This window comes from Eptatretus burgeri, chromosome 1, assembly GCF_056783735.1.
Source record: "Eptatretus burgeri isolate ZD-2024b chromosome 1, Ebu_testis_v1, whole genome shotgun sequence".
NCBI classification, from domain to species: Eukaryota; Metazoa; Chordata; class Myxini; order Myxiniformes; family Myxinidae; genus Eptatretus; species Eptatretus burgeri.
In genome coordinates, this window is record NC_140961.1 from 137753945 (window position 1) to 137778555 (window position 24611).

Here is a 24611-nt window from a genome sequence, read left to right on the forward strand (position 1 = left end):
GAAAATGGTGCGCATTGCGAATTCGCGAATAGCGGGGCATTGTTTAAATGAAAAAAGGGGGGGAAAGGTTCCCGACTGTTTGCGATTCATGAAGGAAAATCAAAAGTTTCATGAAAAATCACAAATATGCACACAAAAAATAACCAGAGAGTTGGTGTCAAAGCCACCCAATGCTTGCCTGTTTATACATTTATCGTTTTTAAAAACTAGTCTAATAATATTTTTTATAAAGCATTGCAGTGAAGTCTGATCCAAAAAATTTTAAATCAATATATGTATTTGTTTGTATATTGTAATCAGTAAAAATAGTGTGGTAGATAAAAACATTAGAAAGGAAATAACTTGCACCAAAAACTTTAACATTTTCACGCTCACGCTCACGCCGGGGGTATCGCTATAGCTGTCTGTTCTTCGAACAGGCGAGCTTAAATTAAACTGGAGTAATTCGACTGTGTGCAGTCGACGGGTATGCCTCCGCTCTCTCGCACAAACACTTGAGTATTGACATATTTGACCCTTGACCTTTATCATATCTGGCCCAAAATCGAATCACTTGATTGACCTGTCTTACTTTCCATTTGTACAAAGTTTAATGAAATTCTGTCTTTTATTTCTTGAGTTAGGGCGTAAACAGTGACATTTCAGAGTTTGACTTGGCCTTTGACCCTTGACCTTTACCACATCTGGCCCAAAATCTAATCAGTTAATTGCCCTGTCTTACTTTACCTTTGTACCAAGATTGATGAAATTCTGTTCAATATTTCTTGAGTTAGGGCGTAAACAGTAAAATTTCAGTTTGACCTTGACCTTTGACCCTTGACCTTTATCACATTTGGCCCAAAATCTAATCACTTAATTGCCCTGTCTTACTTTACCTTTTTACCAAGTTTGATGAAATTCTACAATTTGCTTCTTCAGTTATCACGTAAACGAAAATCTGGACGGACGGACGGACGGACAACCCGGAAACATAATGCCTCCGGCACCCTTGGTACGGAGGCATAAAGATAACCACAAAAACGCGAAAAAAAACCCTGCAAATACTCAAAGCACAAGGCTGCAAATGTCGAAGCAGGTCACATTTTATAAACCGCAAATAGCGGGTTCGGACAGTACTTGTAATTCTCGGTTTTTAGAAATCTGAGTATCATTTCTCCATAACTCTTCTGGTTGTAATTTCAAGACCCTCCACCGAATCAAGACGTGGATGCTCCAGAAAAATGTTGCAATGAGAGTGCGCAAACTAATCGGAGTATAATCTCAAAACTCTGCATGCATTTTTACATGTACACAAATTTGGTTTAAATATGCAAGGGTTTCAGGCTCTTGATCATTTGCAGTTTGCCAAAATAATACTTATGTGATGAGGGGCGGTGAAGAAGTTTTGCAATTAAGGGTTTTGTAATATAGCAGGGTTCTCATTTTAGGTAATATGAAGTACAATGCTTGTGTATTTGCTTTGGTAAATTTGCCACCGGAAGTGGACGGAGGTTATATTTTAAACCGTTTGTCTGTCTGTCTGCCTGCCTCAAAAGGTTATGGACGGATTCAGATGAAACTTGGTGGACAGGTTGGGTGCGTGACAAGGACAAATTGATTCGGTTTTGGTGATGATCCAGATCTGGATCTGAGAATTAAAAGACTTTAAGTGATCCTTCACCATTGAGAGATAGGGTCAAACCGATATGTAGCATGATATCTCAAAAAAAGGTTATGCACGGGTCATGACAAAACTTGGTGGATGAGTTGGGGAGGTGACCAGAACAAGCCAATTCGATTTTGGTTGAACTCCGGATCCAGATCCTGCCTATCAGTGCGTTACAAAACGTAAACCGTTCAGCCTGGTGGAGGTATGTGCTCTACTGTCATTCCAGCTTCCCGTTTAAATTTCATCTTCTGTAAAATTCCACCTTCACCCCTTTTCGAATACTGAAAAGCATCAAACAAACCAAGCAATAAATAAGGGCTCAAATACAAATAGATATAGTTCCAAAAAAAAAAAAATCATACCGGTGCGATCGGCTCTAAGCACAACTCCTTTACAACCGTAGAAAGCTGTTCTTCCAAATCAGGGTGCAAATGGACTTCATAAGGTTCGAGCTGAGACAAAGATAGAAAGACCAAAAATTAATTTTAACTCACAGTTTCTTGACAGGCCGATAATCATTTCTCAGCCATCCAAAAATGAACCGCCTTTCACTTACGGTCTCGAGGTCACGTTTTTTGGTCTGCCCTGAATACGATTCTACAACACCCAGATGGTAGAGTTGACGCACAAGGGACAAGGCACATGACTGCGCTGCCAGCTTCTTCGTGCTGCCATTTTCACGGGCAAAAATCTCTGCGGCATACACATTTACTCGATGAAAATCGAAATTATTTTACAAACTCACCCATCAAGAGGATATTTTAAAAGGGTATATTCAAAGAGATGCACAGACCAGTACAACTTGCTTCAAAAGCAGTCGATATACGATGACACAATACTTCATTCGATCTGGACTGTGATCGACATTAAAAAACAGGAAATACAATCTAACATTTTCAATGGATCAGTACTATTAATGGCCCGAAATTGAGGATTCATTTCTAATGCAAGTATCAAGGTTCATGAAAGCTGTTCAACATAGGGAAGGAGGACAATAAACCAAGAGACAAAAGATGGACAAATACTGGACTCTTCAGGTGAGGCAGTGAGAGAATTGCAATGAGTTTTAAGAAGCATGGCGCAGGGGATTACCGTCGATGCAGGAGAAAAGCTAATGGGTAGGAATTCATTAGACGGTAATATGATGCCATCTTGAAAAATTGGAGGGTGGAGAAAAACAATATAGAGTCAGAGAGGCAATTTCATAGATGTAATCAAGAAAGAGTGGGGCAAAAAAAAAGAGCAGAGGTGAAAAGCTGAGCACTACGGAGGGTTAACAAAGTGCGTGTCTGTGGATGAAGGTACTGGAGTGGATTGGACAGTAGAAAGGCTGGAGGAGCAAAACTAGAATACAAGCAGCCAAACTCAACAAAACTTCAGATGAAAGCTTTGTATTCTAATATTAGTTGATCACAGTTGAGAAAAGACTGCTCGACAGAGCATTCCGTGGTGGAAACCAGCATGAAGCCAATTTAAGAGATATGGTCCACCCAAGACAAGTTATAGCCAATTGTAAATCTAAGGCACTCCAAAAGACAGAATTTCTCCCTTGTACCAAAGAAAGGTAAACTAGGGGATTTGCCGCCTGGTCTTTGCAAAGAGACAAGAGTAATGAGTGAAACTCTTCAGCAATCAAAATGGCACATTGCAAGTAGTTGACCAGGTACTGATTTTTAGCTTATCTGGAATTGGAATGCCAGATAAGGTTTTGTCATCGTGCACCGTCCATCCATCCGTCTCCTATTTCGACTTCTCCAGCCAAGCTCCTGGGCCGATCCGGCTGAAATTTGGCAGCAAGGTTCGGCGCCTGACTGGTAACGGGGATTGGAAATCTCGTTCCGGTCACATGACTTTATGTAGGTCGAAACGGCGGACTTCATAAATTTTTGGGAAAATCGCATCATTTCCTTCAAAAATATTCTTCTCCAGACCCACCGGTCAGAATGCTACCATATTTGGGTTCCAACATTATGCTGGGGCCCAGTGGCCCTATTTTTTTTCCAGATCAGAAGACATTGAAGCCAACCACAGGTTCCCTGTCTGACAATTGGTCAATTACCTGGTAAAGGGTCGAGTGATTTGCAAGGTGGTATAGAATATAGATGATCTTTGAGACAGTGAAACACCACAAACAGAAATGAACCCCAACTGCTTACTTGGGAAAGTTGCTGCCTACTTGCATGGAGGAAAGATGTCAAACTATTGAGGAGTGGTCCCTCCCTGAAAGCCATTGGCAGTAAGTTTAGAGAACAAGGTGGGTTCCAGATGGTGTCAAAGGCTCTGGAGATCTCCAGAAAGATGTTCCTGATTTCTAGTTTGAGGTCTAGGGCTTCCATCCCTTGTTGAGAGCATTAGTAGCACATCTAGTGTGTAATGGCCAGGGCAAAAACCAAACTGATCTGAGATAAGATTGTTGGAGAGGCGATGATATTTGAGGTTACAGCAATGGAAATTCAAAAGATTGCTAGATATTGGCAGAAAGGTGACTTGTCTGTTGTGGAAAGGATATATTTTGGAACCTTTCTTGTGAAGAAGAAGAATGCTGGCTGTTTTTCATGATTAATATTAAATAGGTGCAATAACCCTGGGTGCTCACCTGGTAGCGGCTGGATAAGATAACTCGGGAACTATTGGTAGTGATGGATGACCCACAAAATATGTGACGGAGAAGAAAGTAAATACCTATGGATGTTTTTTTCAATGCTGTGAACAAACTTTGGTACATCCCAGGCGATGAAGGTTGGAGTCAAGTTTCATCGGAATTGTGTGTGTGGTTTGAGAAGAAAGCAAATTCCTCTTTTGGGGGGAGCAACCCCCCCTCTGTAGACCCCCTTTGACCCCGATTTTTGTAATGGTGTGAACAAACATGGGTGATGAAGGTTGTGGTAAAGTTTCATCTAAATTGTATGTATAGTTTCAGAGAAAAAGTTGCAAGTATTTGTGGACGGACGGATGGACGATGCGCCATCCCATAAGCTCCCCAGAACGATATTCCAGGTGAGCTAAAAATGAAGGTGCCACCTATTAATATAGCTAACCTGCAGGCAAAGCAGCTGTAATAGCTGGAGGTGTGGAGAGAGAAAGAGAGAAAGAGAGAAAGAGAGAAAGAGAGAAAGAGAGAAAGAGAGAAAGAGAGAAAGAGAGAAAGAGAGAAAGAGAAAGAGAAAGAGAAAGAGAAAGAGAAAGAGAAAGAGAAAAAGAAAAAGAAAAAGAGAAAGAGAAAAAGAAAGAGAAAGAGAAAGAGAAAGAGAAAGAGAAAGAGAAAGAGAAAGAGAAAGAGAAAGAGAAAGAGAAAGAGAAAGAGAAAGAGAAAGAGAAGAGAGAAAGAGAGAAAGAGAGAAAGAGAGAAAGAGAGAAAGAGAGAAAGAGAGAAAGAGAGAAAGAGAGAAAGAGAGAAAGAGAGAAAGAGAGAGAGACACACACACAGATCCAACGAAGGAGTAATGTCCCAAACTTCAGCATCTTCTTGTTTTCCATGACAACAGCCTTCCTCCATATTCTGTTGATTTCATCAACTGTTCTACGTTTCCGCCAACATAGATAGACACTGGCCTTCACCAGCATGACTAGTTCTTCAATCTACAGATCTCAGATGAGCCTGGTGTTTGGCTATGGCTCACCTGAGAGTGGATAAACACTTGTCTACTTATCTAGTTCCGTCAAGTCATTTTCGACTTCTGGTGATATTTATGATCAGATTTCTCCAAACATCCTATCTTGCACCGTTTCCCGATGCTCTGGCAGATACAGCTTGGTTGCATCCTTTATCCCATCCATCTAGCACATACATAGTCTGCCTCTTCTTCCTCCTTCAACCATACCCAGCCTGGTTGATTTCTCCAGACTCGTGTGTTTCTGCACGCATGATGTGTCCAAAGTATGAGTTTCTGTTTTATCATCATCACTTCTAATATAATACTAACACACTCTCGTGTGCAGCCTGTGGCTGCTGGTTGCATCATTGGTTAGGGACGTGGCTTTGCCGCTGATGCAGTGTCCCGATTACCGGTATACTGATGCTCATTTTGCTGACCTCGGAAGGATGACGGGCCGAGTCAACCCCACTTCTTATGTACATGGTGGTATAATGTATTCAAGCAGCGATTCATTTTGTTCGTCTTGCAGTCCATGGAATTTTTAACGTCCGTCTCCAGCAATACATTTCAAAAATGTCAATCTTCTTCTTCCTTTGAATGAACATGGGTGTGCTTTAAGAAACAATGACTGCAGATTCCCATCAGGAAGATTAACCTTTTGGGAACAAAAGGCACGCTGATTTTGAGCAACTGCATCGCTCTATAGTTTGCTAAACCAAGAACACGATTTTGGGAAAGGCCGCTGCACAAGTGAAGAGATGTTCTGATGAAGAATAACGAGTAGATTTTTGAGGAAGACATCCTGCGCTTTATTGAACAACCTGTAAAGGAAACAGCAGACTGTAGGCTTGACCAGTCAACCTTTTGGGATATGTGAGGTAATACAATATTTGGGGAGGAATGTCACAAATACATACAAACTGATATGATAAGGAGGACTAACGTCCATCCTCAATATATAAAAGGCACCCACATTTGAAACATTTGACACCCCTGCCCCCCACATACCGAAACCACCTCTACCTCTCCCCACATTACGACTCCCAATAATCACCAACACCAGCTTCCGAGTCACAAACATACTCCAAGCATTGTTCTTCTGAGATGCCATTCAAAAGCAGCGTACTCACTTTTCCCAAGCTGTTTCACGTAGATCGACATCGCTGCAATGAAGCTCCTGTCAAATGTGAAGAAAATAAAACAAACAAAGGAGGCTCAGCTACAGGGAAGTAAAGGTGGATTGTCATGCGATTGTGTCGATACAGTGGATGGATGGAACAAAGTGCAGCAGAATGTTAGACAAGATGTATATGGGTAGAGAAAGATGGAAAGTAAGGAAGTTACAGGATTTGCATACATTTTGAAGAAACTTCCATACTCTTCCAAAATGACTGACCTGATGTGCATCTCGTGACATCTTCTGTCGACGGTGTGGTTTTAAAGCATTAGAAAAATATTTAATGAAAAGAGCCAATCACCTACCAGGCTTGAATCTTCCGTAACGTCATAAGGTACGAGCAAAGACAAAGGTTTTACTCCATACTTGAAGAAGACCATTCCTTGCCTCCCTGGACTTGTTCCTCAGCATATAAAACCAATTCTCATTTATAGCAGTTTTACAGCTTCTTCTGATCGTAAAAGCAATGCCGTTACTCATACATCAACTTCATGATAATTTATAGCAAGTGAGCTGGACACCATCTTCAAACTCGTCAAACACGGCAGCAAGAGCCTTCCAAGAGTACGGACGTCGCCTTCGCGCGACAAGCTGAAGGCAAAGTATTTGCTGGTCAAGAAAAATTTTAAGGACCGAGTAAGAGAAGTGTCACACTGCATCACGCCATAACTGCTTGCAATGCTGCGGGGTTGACTCTTCTCAACCTAATTATTGCAGTGAGCATTTCTTTTTCAATTCAGGTCAAGCTTGCATATGTACAAAAGCTTCATGAAAACTGGACAGTATTCATAGAATACAGACCCTGCGCATTCTTGAGAAGGGCTTGCTGTAAGCAAACTTTTTTTTCAGGTTTAAAAAAAAATTGATTCAATATGGCTGCCAGACCAAATGACTGATGACATCGTCTTTATCAAGCCATATTTCCCACGGGTAGCTGATCAATTGATTAAATTTTGCATTGATCGGTTAAGCGGTTTCTCCTACGAGGATTTTCAAATATATATTTTTTTCCCTTGGAGCTAATATGGCTGCCATACCACATGACACATGATGGTCATTTGTTATGAAAACCATGTTCAAATTTCAAGTCAATCGGATGAAAATTGAGGATTTCAGAAATTTGGCCTATGTTGACCCTTTGGCTTATGTCGACCTCAAAAGTAATTGGTGGTTGAATTCAGTGACTTGATATGCAAATCCTCTTCAAATTTCTAATCAATCGGATGAAAATTGAGTATTTTAGAAAATTGGCCCATGCTGACCTCAAAAGGGTGACTCCTATATCTCATGGTCATGTAACATGTGGTAAAGTTTCAATTTCCACCACTGAATGGTTTTTGATGTACGCTCTTGACAAAATGCACACACGTACACTACTGATCGCTTTACCCTGCTTCTCGCTTTGCGAGCGCAAGGTAAAAAATAAAAATAAAGACTATAGTGAAGCCGATGGTGCGCCATCTCAAATACCCACGCTTCCCACCTAAAGCAAAGTTGAAACATGGCGAAAACTTCAACCACGACTGACCCAATACCAAATTTTGAGTTACTTTTTTTTCACACCCCGTTTTGACCCCTGTGATCCTAAATCCCCACCCTCTGGAGCATGAACCAGGGGTCAAATCCAAAAATCAGTTACATATTTCATGCATCCCCAAATGTTGATTGCATATACAGTAAAGTTTCATTAAAAAAAATATTAATAACACACACACACACACACACACACACACACACACACACACACACACACACACACACACACACACACACACACACACACACACACACACACACACACACACACACACACACACACACACACAACTGCTAAACGGAACAAACAGCCACTGAGCTTTGGGGAAGTGCCATCACTTCCTGGAGGACTCCAGGAACCAACGACGTCACAACGGCGCAGCTTTTCTCACCGCACTCAGCGGGGCATTTCGTAAGGAGGAATTTCCTCCTCCCCATGGATGCCAACCTAAAGGGATTGTTCGTGCTCTTAACCTTATGCTGAACGTCAAGGAAACAAGCAGCACAAACCATTTTTTAAGTTTTTGCTATGACTCGGCTGGGGGGGGGGAGGGGGAGTTTGAATCGCAGACCTCCCAAATGCAGAGCGGATGCCCGAACTAATCATTACACCACCGATTCTGGGGCACTTTTATACTGCGTCCAGTCTATTGCAAATAGTTATTGATGTAAACTGCAACTTCGTCACCAGTACAGGGTTTATGTCGGTCGAACCGGGGGAGACAATCGCCAGGGAGACACTTGTAGGAGTCAGTGACATCCTATGGGAGGAAGGATTCTGTTGAGCATAGTTTCCAGTTTATTAGCAGCAGCCTGGTTTGAGAGATCTCTCAGGTTGGAGCAGAGGCCTTGGATGTTTGAGGTCCACACGATTAAAGACAGGGGAGAAGGTGCTGTTAGCAGGGGGCAAGAAAGTGGAAAGAGGGTGTGGTGAGGGCATGGGGGAATGTGGTGAGGAGTGGGGAAAGTGGTGAAGGGGTGGGAGAAGGATGAAGCTGAGAAAGAATAGGGTGCAGGCAAAGCTGGTAGGGGGTGGGCAGGAGGGGGGCGAGGAAGCTTGGAGTGGGCGGACAGAGGCGGTGGGTTGAAAGGGCTGGGCTGGGGAGGGAAGTTGGGAGGCGCCGGGCAGGGAAGTTTGGAGACGCCGGGCAGGGAAGTTTGTAGACGCCGGGCAGGGAAGTTTGGAGACGCCGGCCAGGGAAGTTTGGAGACGCCGGGCAGGGAAGTTGAGAGACGCCGGGCAGGGAAGTTGAGAGACGCCGGGCAGGGAAGTAGGGAGATGCCGGGCTGGGAAGAGGTTTGGAGGGGGCAGGATGGGGAGGAAGCTGGGAGGGGGCAAATGGGGAGGAAGCTGGGAGGGGATGGAGTGGGGAGGAAGCTGGAAGGGAGCGGAGTGGGGAGGAAGCTGGGAGGGGGCGGAGTGGGGAGGAAGCTGGGAGGGGCGGAGTGGGGAGGAAGCTGGGAGGGGCGGAGTGCGGAGGAAGCTGGGAGGGGGCGGAGTGCGGAGGAAGCTGGGAGGGGCGGAGTGCGGAGGAAGCTGGGAGGGGCGGAGTGCGGAGGAAGCTGGGAGGGGCGGAGTGCGGAGGAAGCTGGGAGGGGGCGGAGTGCGGAGGAAGCTGGGAGGGGCGGAGTGCGGAGGAAGCTGGGAGGGGGGAGTGGGGAGGAAACTGGGAGGGGGCGGAGTGGGGAGGAAGCTGGGAGGGGCGGAGTGGGGAGGAAGCTGGGAGGGGCGGAGTGGGGAGGAAGCTGGGAGGGGGCGGAGTGGGGAGGAAGCTGGGAGGGGCGGAGTGGGGAGGAAGCTGGGAGGGAGCGGAGTGGGGAGGAAGCTGGGAGGGGCGGAGTGGGGAGGAAGCTGGGAGGGGGCGGAGTGGGGAGGAAGCTGGGAGGGGCGGAGTGGGGAGGAAGCTGGGAGGGGGCGGAGTGGGGAGGAAGCTGGGAAGGGGCGGAGTGGGGAGGAAGCTGGGAGGTGGCGGAGTGGGGAGGAAGCTGGGAGGGGGCGGACTGGGGAGGAAGCTGGGAGGGGGCGGAGTGGGGAGGAAGCTGGGAGTGGGGCGGAGTGGGGAGGAAGCCTGGTGGGGGCAGAGTGGGGAGGAAGCCTGGAGGGGCGGAGTGGGGAGGAAGCCGGGAGGGGCGGAGTGGGGAGGAAGCCGGGAGGGGCGGAGTGGGGAGGAAGCTGGGAGGGGCGGAGTGGGGAGGAAGCTGGGAGGGGCGGAGTGGGGAGGAAGCTGGGAAGGGCGGAGTGGGGAGGAAGCTGGGAGGTGGCGGAGTGGGGAGGAAGCTGGGAGGGGGCGGACTGGGGAGGAAGCTGGGAGGGGCGGAGTGGGGAGGAAGCTGGGAGTGGGGCGGAGTGGGGAGGAAGCCTGGTGGGGGCAGAGTGGGGAGGAAGCCTGGAGGGGCGGAGTGGGGAGGAAGCCGGGGGGGGCGGAGTGGGGAGGAAGCCGGGAGGGGGCGGAGTGGGGAGGAAGCCGGGAGGGGCGGAGTGGGGAGGAAGCTGGGAGGAGGTGGAGTGGAGAGGAAGCTGGGAGGGGGTGGAGTGATGAGGAAACTGGGAGGGGGCTGAGTGAGGAGGAAGTTGGGAGGGGGCTGAGTGGGGAGGAAGTTGGGAGGGGGCTGAGTGGGGAGGAAGTTGGGAGGGGCTGAGTTGGGAGGAAGCGGAGTGGGGAGGAAACTGAGAGGGGTTGGAGTGGGGAGGAAACTGAGAGGGGTTGGAGTGGGGAGGAAACTGAGAGGGGTTGGAGTGGGGAGGAAACTGAGAGGGGTTGGAGTGGGGAGGAAACTGAGAGGGGTTGGAGTGGGGAGGAAACTGAGAGGGGTTGGAGTGGGGAGGAAACTGAGAGGGGTTGGAGTGGGGAGGAAACTGAGAGGGGTTGGAGTGGGGAGGAAACTGAGAGGGGTTGGAGTGGGGAGGAAGCGGAGAGGGGTTGGAGTGGGGAGGAAGCTGGGCGGGGTTGGAGTGAGGAGGAAGCTGGGAGGGGCTGGAGTGGGGAGGAAACTGGGAGGGTTTGGAGTGGGGAGGAAGCTGGGAGGGGCGGAGTGGGGAGGAAGCTGGGAGGGAGCGGAGTGGGGAGGAAGCTGGGAGGGGGCGGAGTGGGGAGGAAGCTGGGAGGGGGCGGAGTGGGGAGGAAGCTGGGAGGGGGCGGAGTGGGGAGGAAGCTGGGAGGGGGCGGAGTGGGGAGGAAGCTGGGAAGGGGCGGAGTGGGGAGGAAGCTGGGAGGTGGCGGAGTGGGGAGGAAGCTGGGAGGGGGCGGACTGGGGAGGAAGCTGGGAGGGGGCGGAGTGGGGAGGAAGCTGGGAGTGGGGCGGAGTGGGGAGGAAGCCTGGTGGGGGCAGAGTGGGGAGGAAGCCTGGAGGGGCGGAGTGGGGAGGAAGCCGGGAGGGGGCGGAGTGGGGAGGAAGCTGGGAGGGGCGGAGTGGGGAGGAAGCTGGGAGGGGGCGGAGTGGGGAGGAAGCTGGGAGGGGCGGAGTGGGGAGGAAGCTGGGAAGGGGCGGAGTGGGGAGGAAGCTGGGAGGTGGCGGAGTGGGGAGGAAGCTGGGAGGGGCGGACTGGGGAGGAAGCTGGGAGGGGGCGGAGTGGGGAGGAAGCTGGGAGTGTGGCGGAGTGGGGAGGAAGCCTGGTGGGGGCAGAGTGGGGAGGAAGCCTGGAGGGGGCGGAGTGGGGAGGAAGCCGGGAGGGGGCGGAGTGGGGAGGAAGCCGGGAGGGGGCGGAGTGGGGAGGAAGCCGGGAGGGGCGGAGTGGGGAGGAAGCTGGGAGGAGGTGGAGTGGAGAGGAAGCTGGGAGGGGTGGAGTGATGAGGAAACTGGGAGGGGGCTGAGTGAGGAGGAAGTTGGGAGGGGGCTGAGTGGGGAGGAAGTTGGGAGGGGGCTGAGTGGGGAGGAAGTTGGGAGGGGGCTGAGTTGGGAGGAAGCGGAGTGGGGAGGAAACTGAGAGGGGTTGGAGTGGGGAGGAAACTGAGAGGGGTTGGAGTGGGGAGGAAACTGAGAGGGGTTGGAGTGGGGAGGAAACTGAGAGGGGTTGGAGTGGGGAGGAAACTGAGAGGGGTTGGAGTGGGGAGGAAACTGAGAGGGGTTGGAGTGGGGAGGAAACTGAGAGGGGTTGGAGTGGGGAGGAAACTGAGAGGGGTTGGAGTGGGGAGGATACTGAGAAGGGTTGGAGTGGTGAGGAAGCTGAGAGGTGGTGTACCGGGGAGCTAGCTGGGAGGGGGTGGAGTGAGGAGGACGGTCTGAGGGGCTGGAGTGGGGAGGAAACTGGGAGGGTTTGGACTGCGGAGGAAGCTGGGAGGGGTGGATTGTGAAGGAAGCTTGGCGAGGGGAAAATGAAAGGAGGGTGAGAGGGGAAATTGTAGGGGTGATAAGAAGGTGAAGTAGAAAGGGGGACATGACATAGAGGGACGCTGAATTAGGTGACAAAGAATGGGTGGGGTTGGGAGGATGAGGGCGTGTTGGAGGTGATGAGGTGATGTCACCGACTTGGAATGGTCGACAGCATTAATGGATGTGAAGGTGAGTCGATAGCTGCATACAGGTAAACGATGCAATTGAAGCAGCTTCAAGCCATTTTCCGGGTTTTCCCAAACATAACTCTCCAACAACAGAACCATGAGACTTGTTATGAAAGGTATTGACAGAGGGAGGTGAGGTGGGGATTGGGAGGATACCTTTTCAAAAGAAAAATCCCAGACATATTTTAACCGCTCCTTGGTAGTGTCTCAAACCTGGAAATAAAACAGCAATATGTCTTATAGGGTGGGGCACCCTCTGTCCAGCTGGAGGAGGAGGAGGAGGAGGAGGAGGAGGAGGAGGGGCTCTTTTGTACTGCTCCAGTCTATTGCTGAGATTTCAAATAATTCTGGATTATAAAAAGAACAACCTGTTGAAAATGGGCATCGTAAAGACGACGTGCTGAGATTCTGAACCTATTTATTTCTACTTTGGAGTTTTAGGGGTTTTTTCCACGCACCTTCTTCAGCATCTACTCTTCCAGCGGCTACGATGTACATTATATTTTATGCCTCAAGGTACCAACGATACCCGAAAATGCAATGAATTGAAATGGATTTTTTTTTTTTTTTAAACATAGCCCCTTGGCACCCAACAAGATGAACAAATATTTTTCATTGATTACATTCTCATCACAACTGACTTTTCTTCTTATTTCAGAATTTTCTTCATTCATATCGATCTATAATTCTGGTTTTCATTTTCTGTTTGTTTACTATTCTTTTGATGGAATTACTGTTTGACCAAGAAAAAGAAATGAAGAAAAGAGAACTCTTGAAAAAAAAATTGATCCACTCCTTTTCTGATAGCTGAAAGGCCAAGTGCCCCCACCTTCGACTCTTCCCAACCCTCTGGAATATTCTGGTGGTGCTAATGCCCTCCTGTCCTTTATAATCCTCTCTCGACACGCACTTTGCTCTCTTGCTCTGACGAAGGGTAATGCCAGAAACATCAGCCTCACAGCAGTAAACTTACGCTTTCTGCACCCGTTCAGGAAAACATTATTGTCCTGTCCACCAACGCAGTCCGTCACTTGTTTTTAACAAGTCCATTATTCCTCATCAATGAAAACACAGCACTGACTTACATTGTGCAATAAAATAAAACGACCTTCTATGGAAACATTTGAAGGAAACCAAATAATGCAAAAATGCAAAATTCCAATTTATAAAAATGAAGGGGTGGAGAGGGGAACACAGACCTGCAGTGGGGGAGGGGGTGTGCAAGTGGACACGTTTTTGCACTGTCGGCATCTTAAGGTCCCCCATGGGCTGCACACACGCCACGCCCTGAAAGGAGGGTTAAAGCCATATCAGCCAAGGTCAGACGTCAATCCCAGCCATCCATCCGACCTACAAATGAGGCGGCATGTAGTTAGGTCAGGCCCAGCACATGTGGCGAGACACAGAGTTGGTGAGGAACCACATGTGCTGGGCATGACGCAACTCACTCAGGGTGGAACCAGGAACGAGAGTTTATATGTTGGTACAAGTCTACATTTTGGGGTTAGAGGGGCAAATTAACTGTTTGTCAGGAGGTAGTTCTGAGTTTGGCCAAAACAGAGGGAGTAAGCAGTGAAGAGGTAAAATGAGAAACACAATGGCTGCAGAGAACGACGATGAGGAAGGGAATGTTCAGTGTGGTGGTTCGTGGCAACATGCAGCAACGCCCCTCCACTTTGAGGGAAACTGAGTGCAAGCTGTTTGTGAAAGCAACAATAAATAAACTGGTGATGAGGACTGATGAGGGTGATGAAGATAATCAGAACAGCTATGACACGTACACTGAAGGGAGTTTATAAGGTGTGGATGAAACAAAATGGGATGGATGTCATGGGGTTGAAAGAGATGGGAAAACAAGTTGTACATTGGGAGTTTATGGCTTTCATTGCACACTTCCCAGAACAACCTCCAAGGCAAATTGAGCAGCCAACTGCCCCTCAACCCCGAGTCAAGACCAATGAACTAAAGATTGGCAAAGAGGCTGGCTTTAACCCTCCTTGAGCATCCATGGTGATAATTTACACCCACATGCACATCCCCTCACTTTCCCATCTGCCTGTGCTTAATTCAGTGAACCCAATACTTATGGACACCATTGGTGCAATGGGCTGGAGAAGGAATCAAGTCAGCAAGAAGCAGAAATAAATAAATAAACAAACACACAGCCCTGGATCCTTGCTGACTTCTACCTCCAGCTCACTGACCAAGAAAGGCACATTGAAGAGGGGAGCTGTGCTTGAATCAGTAGTACTGGCTAAGAGGGAGCATATCGGAGGAGATTTGAAGAAGATGCGGCGGGGAGAAAGACCGAGAGCCTATCGAGTGTTTCACATCAAGCACATCTCCCAATCACCCCAAACCTGTTGTGATCTGGCCCCACAGTGTTGTACGAGTAATCAGCATGTATGCGCTCTTTCTGGAAGAACTGATGCAAGCGTGACTTGGCATTGTCCAATGTCCAATTGCCATGAAGACCAGCATTGAGATCAACTTCCTCCGACTCGAGTGTCTACGGGTGAGGCAAGAGGAAAGGATCTCAACTCAACTCCCTCATGTTAGCATTTTGAGTCGTCAAATTTCCCACTGTGTTGGAGTCACAACCGCAGCATGGTCAAGCACTCGTCATAGCATATGCATGCACAGACTGAACGGATAACAAACGCCACTTGTCCGCACTGCGAGGCAAACATAATTACATTCCAAACTCGGGTGGGGGGGGGGAGGTAATTCCTCTGCCACCAAAGTCTCATTTGAAACCTGCCACCATGAAACAAGTTTGAAGACTCAAAGGTTTTTTTTTGGGGGGGGGGGGGTTTCTGTACAGGCAAAATGTAAAAAAAAAAAGTCAGAAATGGCCATTTTCAGGTTTTCGCAGTTTTGGAATACGAGTACGTGCAAAAAAAAAAAAAAAAAAAAATTAAAAAAACTTCCAAACCGCGTGCCAGAAACAACCACACAGGCCGTTCCTTCGCTCTCGCGTGCCCGCACGTTTGTGGCTGTACGGGCAAGCCCAAAGAAAAAAAAAACTTTCAAACAACCACACAGGCCGTTCCTTCGCTCTCGTAAACGACGACTGGATTGGGGCATTGTGTTTATCTCTAAATGCGCATAAGAAATCGAGAAATTATTACAATACAGTAAGTCATCACTATCCGGAAGTAGTGCGTGCCCGTACGGAATGTTCACATGCATTCCACAAATTATCGCTTGCATTGAAGTAACAACTGCTGTTATACTTCCACACACAGAGTTAATTAAAATCCAAATTAAAATCAAGTTTACCTCCCTGTCTTTGCTTGCCATGACATTCGCTGCCATTGACCATTGCCACTCCTACGCCACGGGAACTAAGGCGCCTTTTCCCCATCGTAACCGGCACGGTCTGTGACGTCATCGTCGGCTGGCCGCGCACCAGCCTACGCAGCCACGCCTACGCAGCAACGTGTCTTGTCATTCGTTTGGTAAATAAATGGCCATAACTTGGGAAACACTTGTCCGATTAATATCAAACCTTGAAAAGGCACATCCTCAGGTCCCCAGCAATATAGCTGGCAAGTATCAATTAGATCGGACCAGTGGTTGTCGAGAAACAGCGGTCACACACACACACACACACACACACACACACACACACACACACACACACACACACACACACACACACACACACACACACACACCTGGATTATAGATAGATTAAAAACTTACTTGCAGGCACTCCTGCTCTCAGAGCGGGAGTACCATTCTTGGCTCATCTTCGGTGGGCAACATGCTACGGCACATTCTTGGAAATGCATGTCACAATTTTTGTCATTTTTGAAAAATATTATTGATCACAACACATCATACTCCACATCATCAAATAAGGAATATGATTTGTAATACCGGCACCTACCAAAGGTGGCGCTATTTCCACCACGTCAATTTTGGAGTTCCGGTGGCAACCACGTTTGCTCCATTATGGTAAGATTCTGTCTGCGAATTTTATTGCTGTACATCTTCATTAACATCACCTTCTAATGGCGCAACTTAGCTAAATATAGCATAACAATTGTGCATTTTGTGAGGAAAGCACCAAATTTGGCACACGAGTAACCCATCATATTATGAACAGATGTGGATATTGGACCATCTCAAAATTTTTGATGGTAGTGGGAAATGGCTGCCACAGCCATCAGCGGCTGAATTTGAGATGGCCCAATATCCAAATCTGTTCATAATATGTTAGGCAACTAGTGTGCCAAATTTGGTGCTTTCCTCACAAAATGCACAATTGTTATGCTAAGTTGCCCCACTATTCAGTACTATTTATGGTGAAGGCAACAGTGATGTGACTGCCCGATAAGCAACCATGAAAATCATCACGTTTTGCAACAATTCGATGGCGTTCACGTATTGCACATCAGCGGAAAGCCGACATCATCAATCAGCGATACCATTGAGGGAGTTTCATGAATATTCAGAGTGGTGAACCCAATGGCAGTGCGGGACTGCCAGAAACAAATGGACTGTTGGTTTGGCCAATTTTTCACATTTCTGAAAAGCAACAGCCGATTCAACAACAGCTGTGACGTGGTACAGAAGATTCAGAACATCATCGCATTGTTCATTGTTGGAGGCACCTCATGACGGTCCAGAATAATTTTTTTTGTCAACAAACTTGGCAAGATTTTCCCAGTGACTCCTGTTTACCCAGCTGGCACACAAGACACTGGCAGACTGCTGATGAAGTAAAATGCAGCAAGGGTTGCATTATACAGCAGACACAAGGACAACTTCTGTGATGGCCAATGATGGCACCCATGGCGTTTTTTAGTTTGTTTTTGTATACAGTCAAGGCTCAAATAAGAGCGAGTACACAGAACAGATCAGGATGTAACAGGACAAAAGGAGTAATAGAGAGAGGGGGCAGGGGAGAGGGGGGGAGAGCAACAGCAGAGTTGAAGGAGGAGACTTGGACAAACAATGGGTGTGGGGAGGAATGGGGGCAGGAAAGGACACATGGGGTGGACAAGACGGATACAGAAGGAAACTGTCAGGAGGGAAAACTGGAAACCTTTAAGGAGGGCTGAGGGTGGGGTTAACGAGGGTAGAAAAGATCATGGTATTGGACTTAGGATGATCTGAGATGGTGATAAACAGCTAGCTGTCTTTACGACCGAGAGGGAAGAATGAAATTGAAGAGAATGTGGAAGATGGTTCCACAGATGGGAAAAAAAGAGAGGAACAAATGAGTGGAGGTGACCAGTGATCCTTGATTAAGGTAGTTTCACCTAAATCCAGGTGTTCTGAATGACATCACAAATTGTAACCTGGAATTTGGTTCCACAGAGGAGGAATTGCACGGGTTGATGGTCGAATGCTTTGAGCCTCGTCAACTGCCAGTTAGCTTAACAGTGACGGGAGTGACACTGACAAAAAGCCTCATCTACTTCCTGTCAATGATGGAAATGCTGATACCGCAGACATTAACCTAACTTGGCCTGCCAAGGATAGCGGCTGTGAAGGATGCAATGATGGAGCTAGTTTTCCTTTCTGTGCATTTCAAGACCAGAATTTTTTTTAAAAATTCATCTTTGAGGTTAAATGGAACAAAATGCAAGCGGTCTGTTGCCTATCCACCACCCGAGTTAAATTGACTTGTTCAATATATGGAGCAATTGAAAAGCAAATAAATTATACAAACGAAGAGGATTCGTTTGATTTTATACAAGATACACACCTGAATCATGAATTCCACCTGAGTGTGAAGGCAATCATCATATATGTCATATAGTTTTGTTTAACAGATTGAATAAATGGAGATCCATCAAAATTGTTTTGTTTTTTTTTGGAGCACAGCAGCTCTCACATCCAGCAGGTATACAGATCGTTGATGTAACTCGTCAATGTTTGGTATTCTCAACACGGCTTGAAGTTAGAAATCTGGAACTATCAAGTTAACCAAAAAATCTTCAGGAAAATAAGCACTCACAGCTTCTTCTTCCTGCTGTTGTTTTTGGAAGAACTTCTGTTCACCCTCATCGTAAAGGTTGAAGCTTCGAAGTCCAGGAGTTCCACCACCGGATCCTTTGTCAGCAAGACAACCCGTACCAAGGACATTGGAATAAGGAAAGGAAAGATAGTCATGACAAGCGCCTGAATAAATGTTTTGCTATTTCAGATTAACATACAATTTTGCCACTTTCATTCATGGAATTCTTAATTACTGATTACAATGATACCAAGACAAATATGCCCAAGTAATAGCAAGCATGCAAGTAGGAACTGATGAAAAGAAGAAAAAGATGGAAAAGGTTAATAATGCACACAGGCATGCATCAATTGTCAAAAAGAGAAAAATGAAAGCAACCGAAGCCTTCTTCGAGGAAAACACTACCTCTCTCTTGGGATAGGGACAGATGGGGGGGCAGCGAACTGCCAGGCAGTCCGTCTGGAACAAAAGCATGTGGCAGTCCACTCTCCACCTGCAAAGCCATCACAAAGTACCACAATCATCATTAGATGCAATTAGTGGTGTTAAACGATTGCGCATGCACAAACGCAAATTTCCGAACATTAATGTTGACGTGAACCATTCTCAGAGAAAAGAGCAATGCCCTTTGTTAACTGCAATACATCCTAAGGCGTGGCGAATCAAAATAAAAACCAATTACTGCACCGTAGTTCCAAGAAGGAAGCCAGACATAGCAACACACACACACACACACACACACACACACACACACACACACACACACACACACACACACACACACACACACACACACACACACACACACACACACACACACTGTGGTACACAGCCAAAGCTATACTGGAGTGGTTAAGGAACACAAAGATAAATGTCCTTGAGTGGCCCAGTCAGAGCCCCGACCTAAGTCCAATTGAAAATCTGTGGCATGACGAAGATTGCTGTCCATCAACGTTCCCCACGCAACTTGACTGAACTTGAACAGTTTTATACAGAGGAATGGGATAATATTGACCAATCAAGGTGTGCAGGGTTGGTAGAGACCTATCCCAACAAATGCACAGCTGTAATTGCTGTCAAATGGCTTCCAGCAAGTATTAACTCGGGTGGGGGGAAGGGGTGGGGGGGGGGTGGACACTGTCTTATCCAACCAAGATATTCTAGTGTTGTATTTTTAATTAATTTTCTGAAATTTGTAGAATTTGTTTTTCACTTGGAAGTTGTGGGTTACGATGTGTAAATAAAAGTGGAAAAAGTCTGAATTAATGCAATTTAATTCCAGGCTATAAGGCAACAAAAGGTGAAAACTTTGAAAGAGGTTGCAGACTTTCTATAGGCACTTTATGTATGAATGTATTGTCGCGAATTCGCGCACGTCGGCGTGCGATCGGCCACGTAACTCGAATCGCGGCACGTCGCCCACCGGACGGACAATTCTGTCTTGACCCTCTCGGAACAACGCCGGGAGTTAGTCATGGGTGGGTCTTTCGACCTCACCACAATCGTGCCAATCGGCCACCCGCGTAGGATAGGGTTGTTCGCCAAACTCGACCTACCTAAGTACCCACGCGGAAGGTTAATCGGGCGATCGTACCTCGCCGCAGGTCGACTTCAGACACGAACCGCTTAAGCGGTTCGTTCCGTACTGCAGAGATAACCGAGCGGAGTTATCATCGACCTCGACGGTTCAGCTTAGTTACCGGGAACTTACACCCACTACCAATCTCTTACGCGATGCAGGATGGAGAGTCAATAAAAAGAAAGGAGACGAAGCAGAGTGGGTACAGTTCAACAAGCAAGCATTTTATTGCGTGACACACGGACGCAAAGCAAGCACGTATGTTCAGTCACAGCAAAAATAATAAAAGGCACGAATTCAAGCACAGAAAGAAACAGTAAAAAAAGAGATACTACCGACTACGACCGACACACGGCAACACTTACGCAGTTTCACTTAACAGACGGCACCACCACAAGCATTTACACAAAAAGCAAAGGAAAAGAAAGAAGTCGCGACTTCCCTTTTCGTGGCTGGTGAGTCCCTCTCCCACGACAGTCAGCGTGGTCTCGCCTGGCCCCGACCTCTCTCGCGGCCGGCGAACCCTCTCCGGCACTCCTTGTCCGGACGCGCAGGTCCACCTCACAACCGGCGCTGCCGCGTCTCCCGTCCGTGCCTCCGTTGACAGGCCGCTCGCCAAGCCGCGAGCGCAGGACCTCTTCGCCCGACAAGACAAGCAGCGCCAAGAAGAAGACGACGTCCAGCCCAGAAGCTCAAACAACCCGAAGAACACAGGAACTCTCGAAAACAAGCAGACAGGAAGCCTCGAAGACTCTACTCAAGGTCCGTGCTGTCCGCCTTTTGTAGCGCGGGGCTCCGCCCTTCGCTCCGCCCCGTTTTTGGCCCCGCCTCCCTTCGAGCTTCTTGGAGAAGCCTCTCGAAGGGGGGCATGCCCTCTCGCTCTCCCTCCACCCCGGCCCGTGCGGGGGCCGGGGGAGTCAGTTTTGGCTCAGGGCCAGAGAATTATTCCCCCAAAAAGAGGCCCCCACCTTTTCTCACCTTTGACCCCCGGCTCGGATCACACTTCCACCACAACGAGCGCGGAGAATTTAGACGGGAGAAACAGGCGGGAAAAACCCCCAAGCATCGTTGGTGGTTTTTGTTCTTCCGCGGAGATCGTGACCGCACGGGGCTTATTGAATGGCGAGTGGCGAAGATGTGGTAGCGTAGGTGGTGGAGGTGGCGTGGTTGTAGTGTGGTTGGCGCTGTGGTGGGGATGGCGTGGCTGTTGAGATGCTGTTTGTTTGAAATAAAAGATAGAACAGAAAAATGGCTAATTCAAAGCGTCGCAGCCCGGATGGATCACATAAATTCCCTCTATACAACGGGTTTGGGCTAACTACACATGAACTTATCGAGATATCTCACCTGAGGACTCTTTATGGTGTAATGCGAATTTCCACAACCATAACAGTATATATCCGAAACTCCAAGGAAACGGCCTCAAAAAATTGCATTTTTCACCAATTAAAATGAGTACAATACATGACTTTTTGGGAAACTTAAGCTAAATTCAATTGTAAAGATATATGTGCAAACAAAATTTGAAAGTAATTTAATAATGCAATGATCACAGAACATGGTTATATGAGCTGAAAGAGAATATTTGTGATATTTCTGTGGACCAGTTGAAGACGGGTACTTCAGCTAGTACAAACAAATCTCCATGCTTATTACCTGTGCCACCGAAGGTGGACGGAGGTGAAGTTTTCACCCCTGTATGTTTGCTTGAGTGCAAGATATCTCAAAAAGTTGTGGATGGATTCGGATAAAATTTGGTGAGCAGGTTGGGTGTGTGTCAAGGACGAATTGCTAAGATATTGGTGAAGATCCAGAACCAGGCAGCAGTATGCACGCCACAAAGTGCCCTTCGAGTTACGAGTAAACTGGACGTGAAAAAGATGTTAAAAACGGAAAGAATTTGAATCTGTAACTAATGGTTGCCATCATGAGTTCAATCATATACAGTGACCAGAACAACAACCATGATCCCTGCAACTGCAGACTAATCAGCCTTCTCCCAATCATCAGCAAGGTTATGGAATCCATCATCACTTCAGACATTAAATCCTTCCTCTTCTCCAATGGCTTGATTTCTGATCATCAATTTGGTTTCAGACCAGGTCAGTAGGTCACTCTACCCTGGATATGCTGCTTCTGCTCTCCCAACAATGGATGGAGGTACTAAATGCCAGAGATGAAATCAGAGCCATATGCCTAGACATATCGTGTGCTTTTGACACGGTCTGGCACCCTGCCCTGCTCACCAAACTCTCTTCCTATGGTATCCAAGGCCATTTCCACTCATGGCTCAGAGACTTCCTCTCCTGTCAGAGCCAACGTGTGGCTCCAAATGGATTTCTGCCCCCCCCCCCCAATCTACTTTCTCAACAATCCTCTGGAAGAAGCCCTTTCATTCAAGCTTCTGGGTCTCACTATCTACCATGATCTTTCCTGGGAAAGCCACATTTCCAACCTGGCCTCCAAGGCCAGTCACCGACTGGGAATCCTCCGTCGTGCAAAGTCCTTCCTCAGCCCACCTGAGTTCCTGACTACATACAAAGCTTTCATCCGCAACCTGATGGAGTACTGCTCTCCCCTCTGGGCTGGTGCTCCTGCCTCTCACCTTTCTCGGCTTCACGCTGTGGAAACCAAGGCATTTCGGGCCATTGGTATCTCCCGCGATGAGGCTGAGTGTTTGGGTCTCTCACTCTCTCACTGCAGGCAGGTCTGTGGTCTCTCTGTCTTCTACAGTCCTCTCTCCGGTCTCGCCTCCCCTTCTCTGTCTGTGATATGTCCCCCCCCCTCCCACCACCCATATTTCCGCAGGGCTCTCAAGGTCCACCAGCAACCCCCTTCTGGAAAAACTACCAAAATCACGAATCACTGCTCACCTTCACTTTTTCATTCCCCCTTTTCCTCCACTTGTGGAATAAACTCTCACACTCTCTTCAATCCCACTCTTCCCTCCAGGTCTTAAAAACATACGTTCACCACCATCTCTCATCTTCTCCCATCCAAAACCTTGATCTTTTCTACCGCCGTTAATCCACCCCAAACCCACCTCCTTCAAATTCCCTGCTTTCCTTCCTGAAATTCCTGTCATGCAAGGACCTGAAAGTCCCTGCAATGTCCATATTGTGCAACCCACGTACCCTGCCCCTTCTCTCTCCCTTCCACAGATCTCCTCATGTCTCTGCTCCCCACTGTTTTGTCCTTCCCTCTCCCGCCCCTTATCTCCTGTCCCCCTTGTTGTACGTTCTGTGTGTTAGCTCTCATACGAACCTCGACATTGTGTGCAAAAAAACAAAAACCCCAAACGCATGATATGCCCCATGAAAATGTGTCATATTCAAGCTAGCTCTGTTTTCAAACCATGTGTCGTATTCAAACCATTTTTTTATATTCATATGTTGCCTGTGGTTGCTTCGCTGCATCATTTTCTGTGGGCACAGCTGCCGTTGATGCAATGTCCCTGTTACCAGCATGCAGGTACTCATTTTGCTGACGTCGGAAGGATAACAGGCCGAATCAACCCACCTGGTGTTTTTTCAATAGCACGACATGGGCTTGAACTCAAGATCCGAAGACCTTAAGCCAACCACCCTAACCTTTAAGCCAACACTAAGCTTACTCAAACCATGATTATTAACTTTCATATTTGGGATGAATGTGGAAATGTTACATTATAAAAAGGAATGGGATTTTCAAAAACACTATTTTCCATCTTTCTGCTGACATCCTTCCTGACAGTTCCCACAACCCATCACATATCAAGGTCACTTCAGTTCTATCAACACTTTATCCCACCCATCGTCAGATTTTAATTGATGGACACACAATAAATGAAGGTAAGGAAGGCATTCTTTCGAAAAACAGCCATCAACACCATGAGGCCGGCAACCGCAGTTAATATTCACCTTAGCTCCAGGCACATCTTCCTGCTTCATCTCTCCAATACGAACAAGATAGTTGACAAAATCACGGGCAGCATTCGTTTGAGCATCCTTCTTGTTGGTAGAGTTGCCCATGCCAGTATAACTGAATGATTCTACGCGCACCTGGCAAGCAAAAAGACACAAACAGTGAACAACATCACAAGGCATTCTCGTGTTGCAGGGGCCGGATATCGGCTGCAAGCACGAACGCAAGATGGAGTAGCAGTCGGCTCTACCGATCACCCGGAATTTATAGGTCGTCACCCCGGATAACTCCGGACTGACGGGTCCCTTATCAGACCGAAATTCATCAATAGGTCGACCACGTGGGGTAGGGTTGATTGCCAATTTCAATTTACCTAAATACCCACGTGGTCCAAACTACCGGGGAAATTCACACTCGACGGCACCCGTATGAACGAGCCGCGAGTGCACTCGAGCCGCGTGTGACCCGAGCGGATGATCACCAAAGTCCCGTCGGTCCAGATGTCCCCTTACGGCGGCACAACGGCCTTGCTAATTTTCCAACACGCAGCACGCTAAGCCAATGGAGGAAGGGACACGAACGAGCTGAAACATTTAACAATCGGGGTTCTTTATAATGGGGCAGGAGAGCACAAAAGAGCAGAGTTAAACCGATTAAAAGAATTGCACGTATGTACAAGCAAAAAGCACTTAACAATTC

The 24611-nt window shown here is 47.5% G+C and overlaps 1 protein-coding gene across 3 annotated transcripts in view; it reads right to left on the reverse strand.

The window, feature by feature from the left end:
• The window catches only part of DHX9 (DExH-box helicase 9), a 110571-nt gene that overhangs the window by 44413 nt on the left and 41547 nt on the right, over positions 1-24611 (reverse strand). For 2 of the 3 annotated variants that reach the window (XM_085900028.1, XM_085900032.1), the window contains exons 3-9: positions 23909-24049; positions 18836-18923; positions 18431-18525; positions 14817-14965; positions 6375-6421; positions 2205-2341; positions 2011-2100 (exon numbers count right to left, since the gene is read on the reverse strand). In XM_085900028.1, coding sequence (XP_085756154.1) covers positions 2011-2100; positions 2205-2341; positions 6375-6421; positions 14817-14965; positions 18431-18525; positions 18836-18923; positions 23909-24049 — 747 coding nt within the window. Of the gene's footprint in view, positions 1-2010; positions 2101-2204; positions 2342-6374; positions 6422-13655; positions 13744-14816; positions 14966-18430; positions 18526-18835; positions 18924-23908; positions 24050-24611 lie in introns of those variants that run through there. The other variant, XM_085900036.1, reaches the window with a different exon arrangement.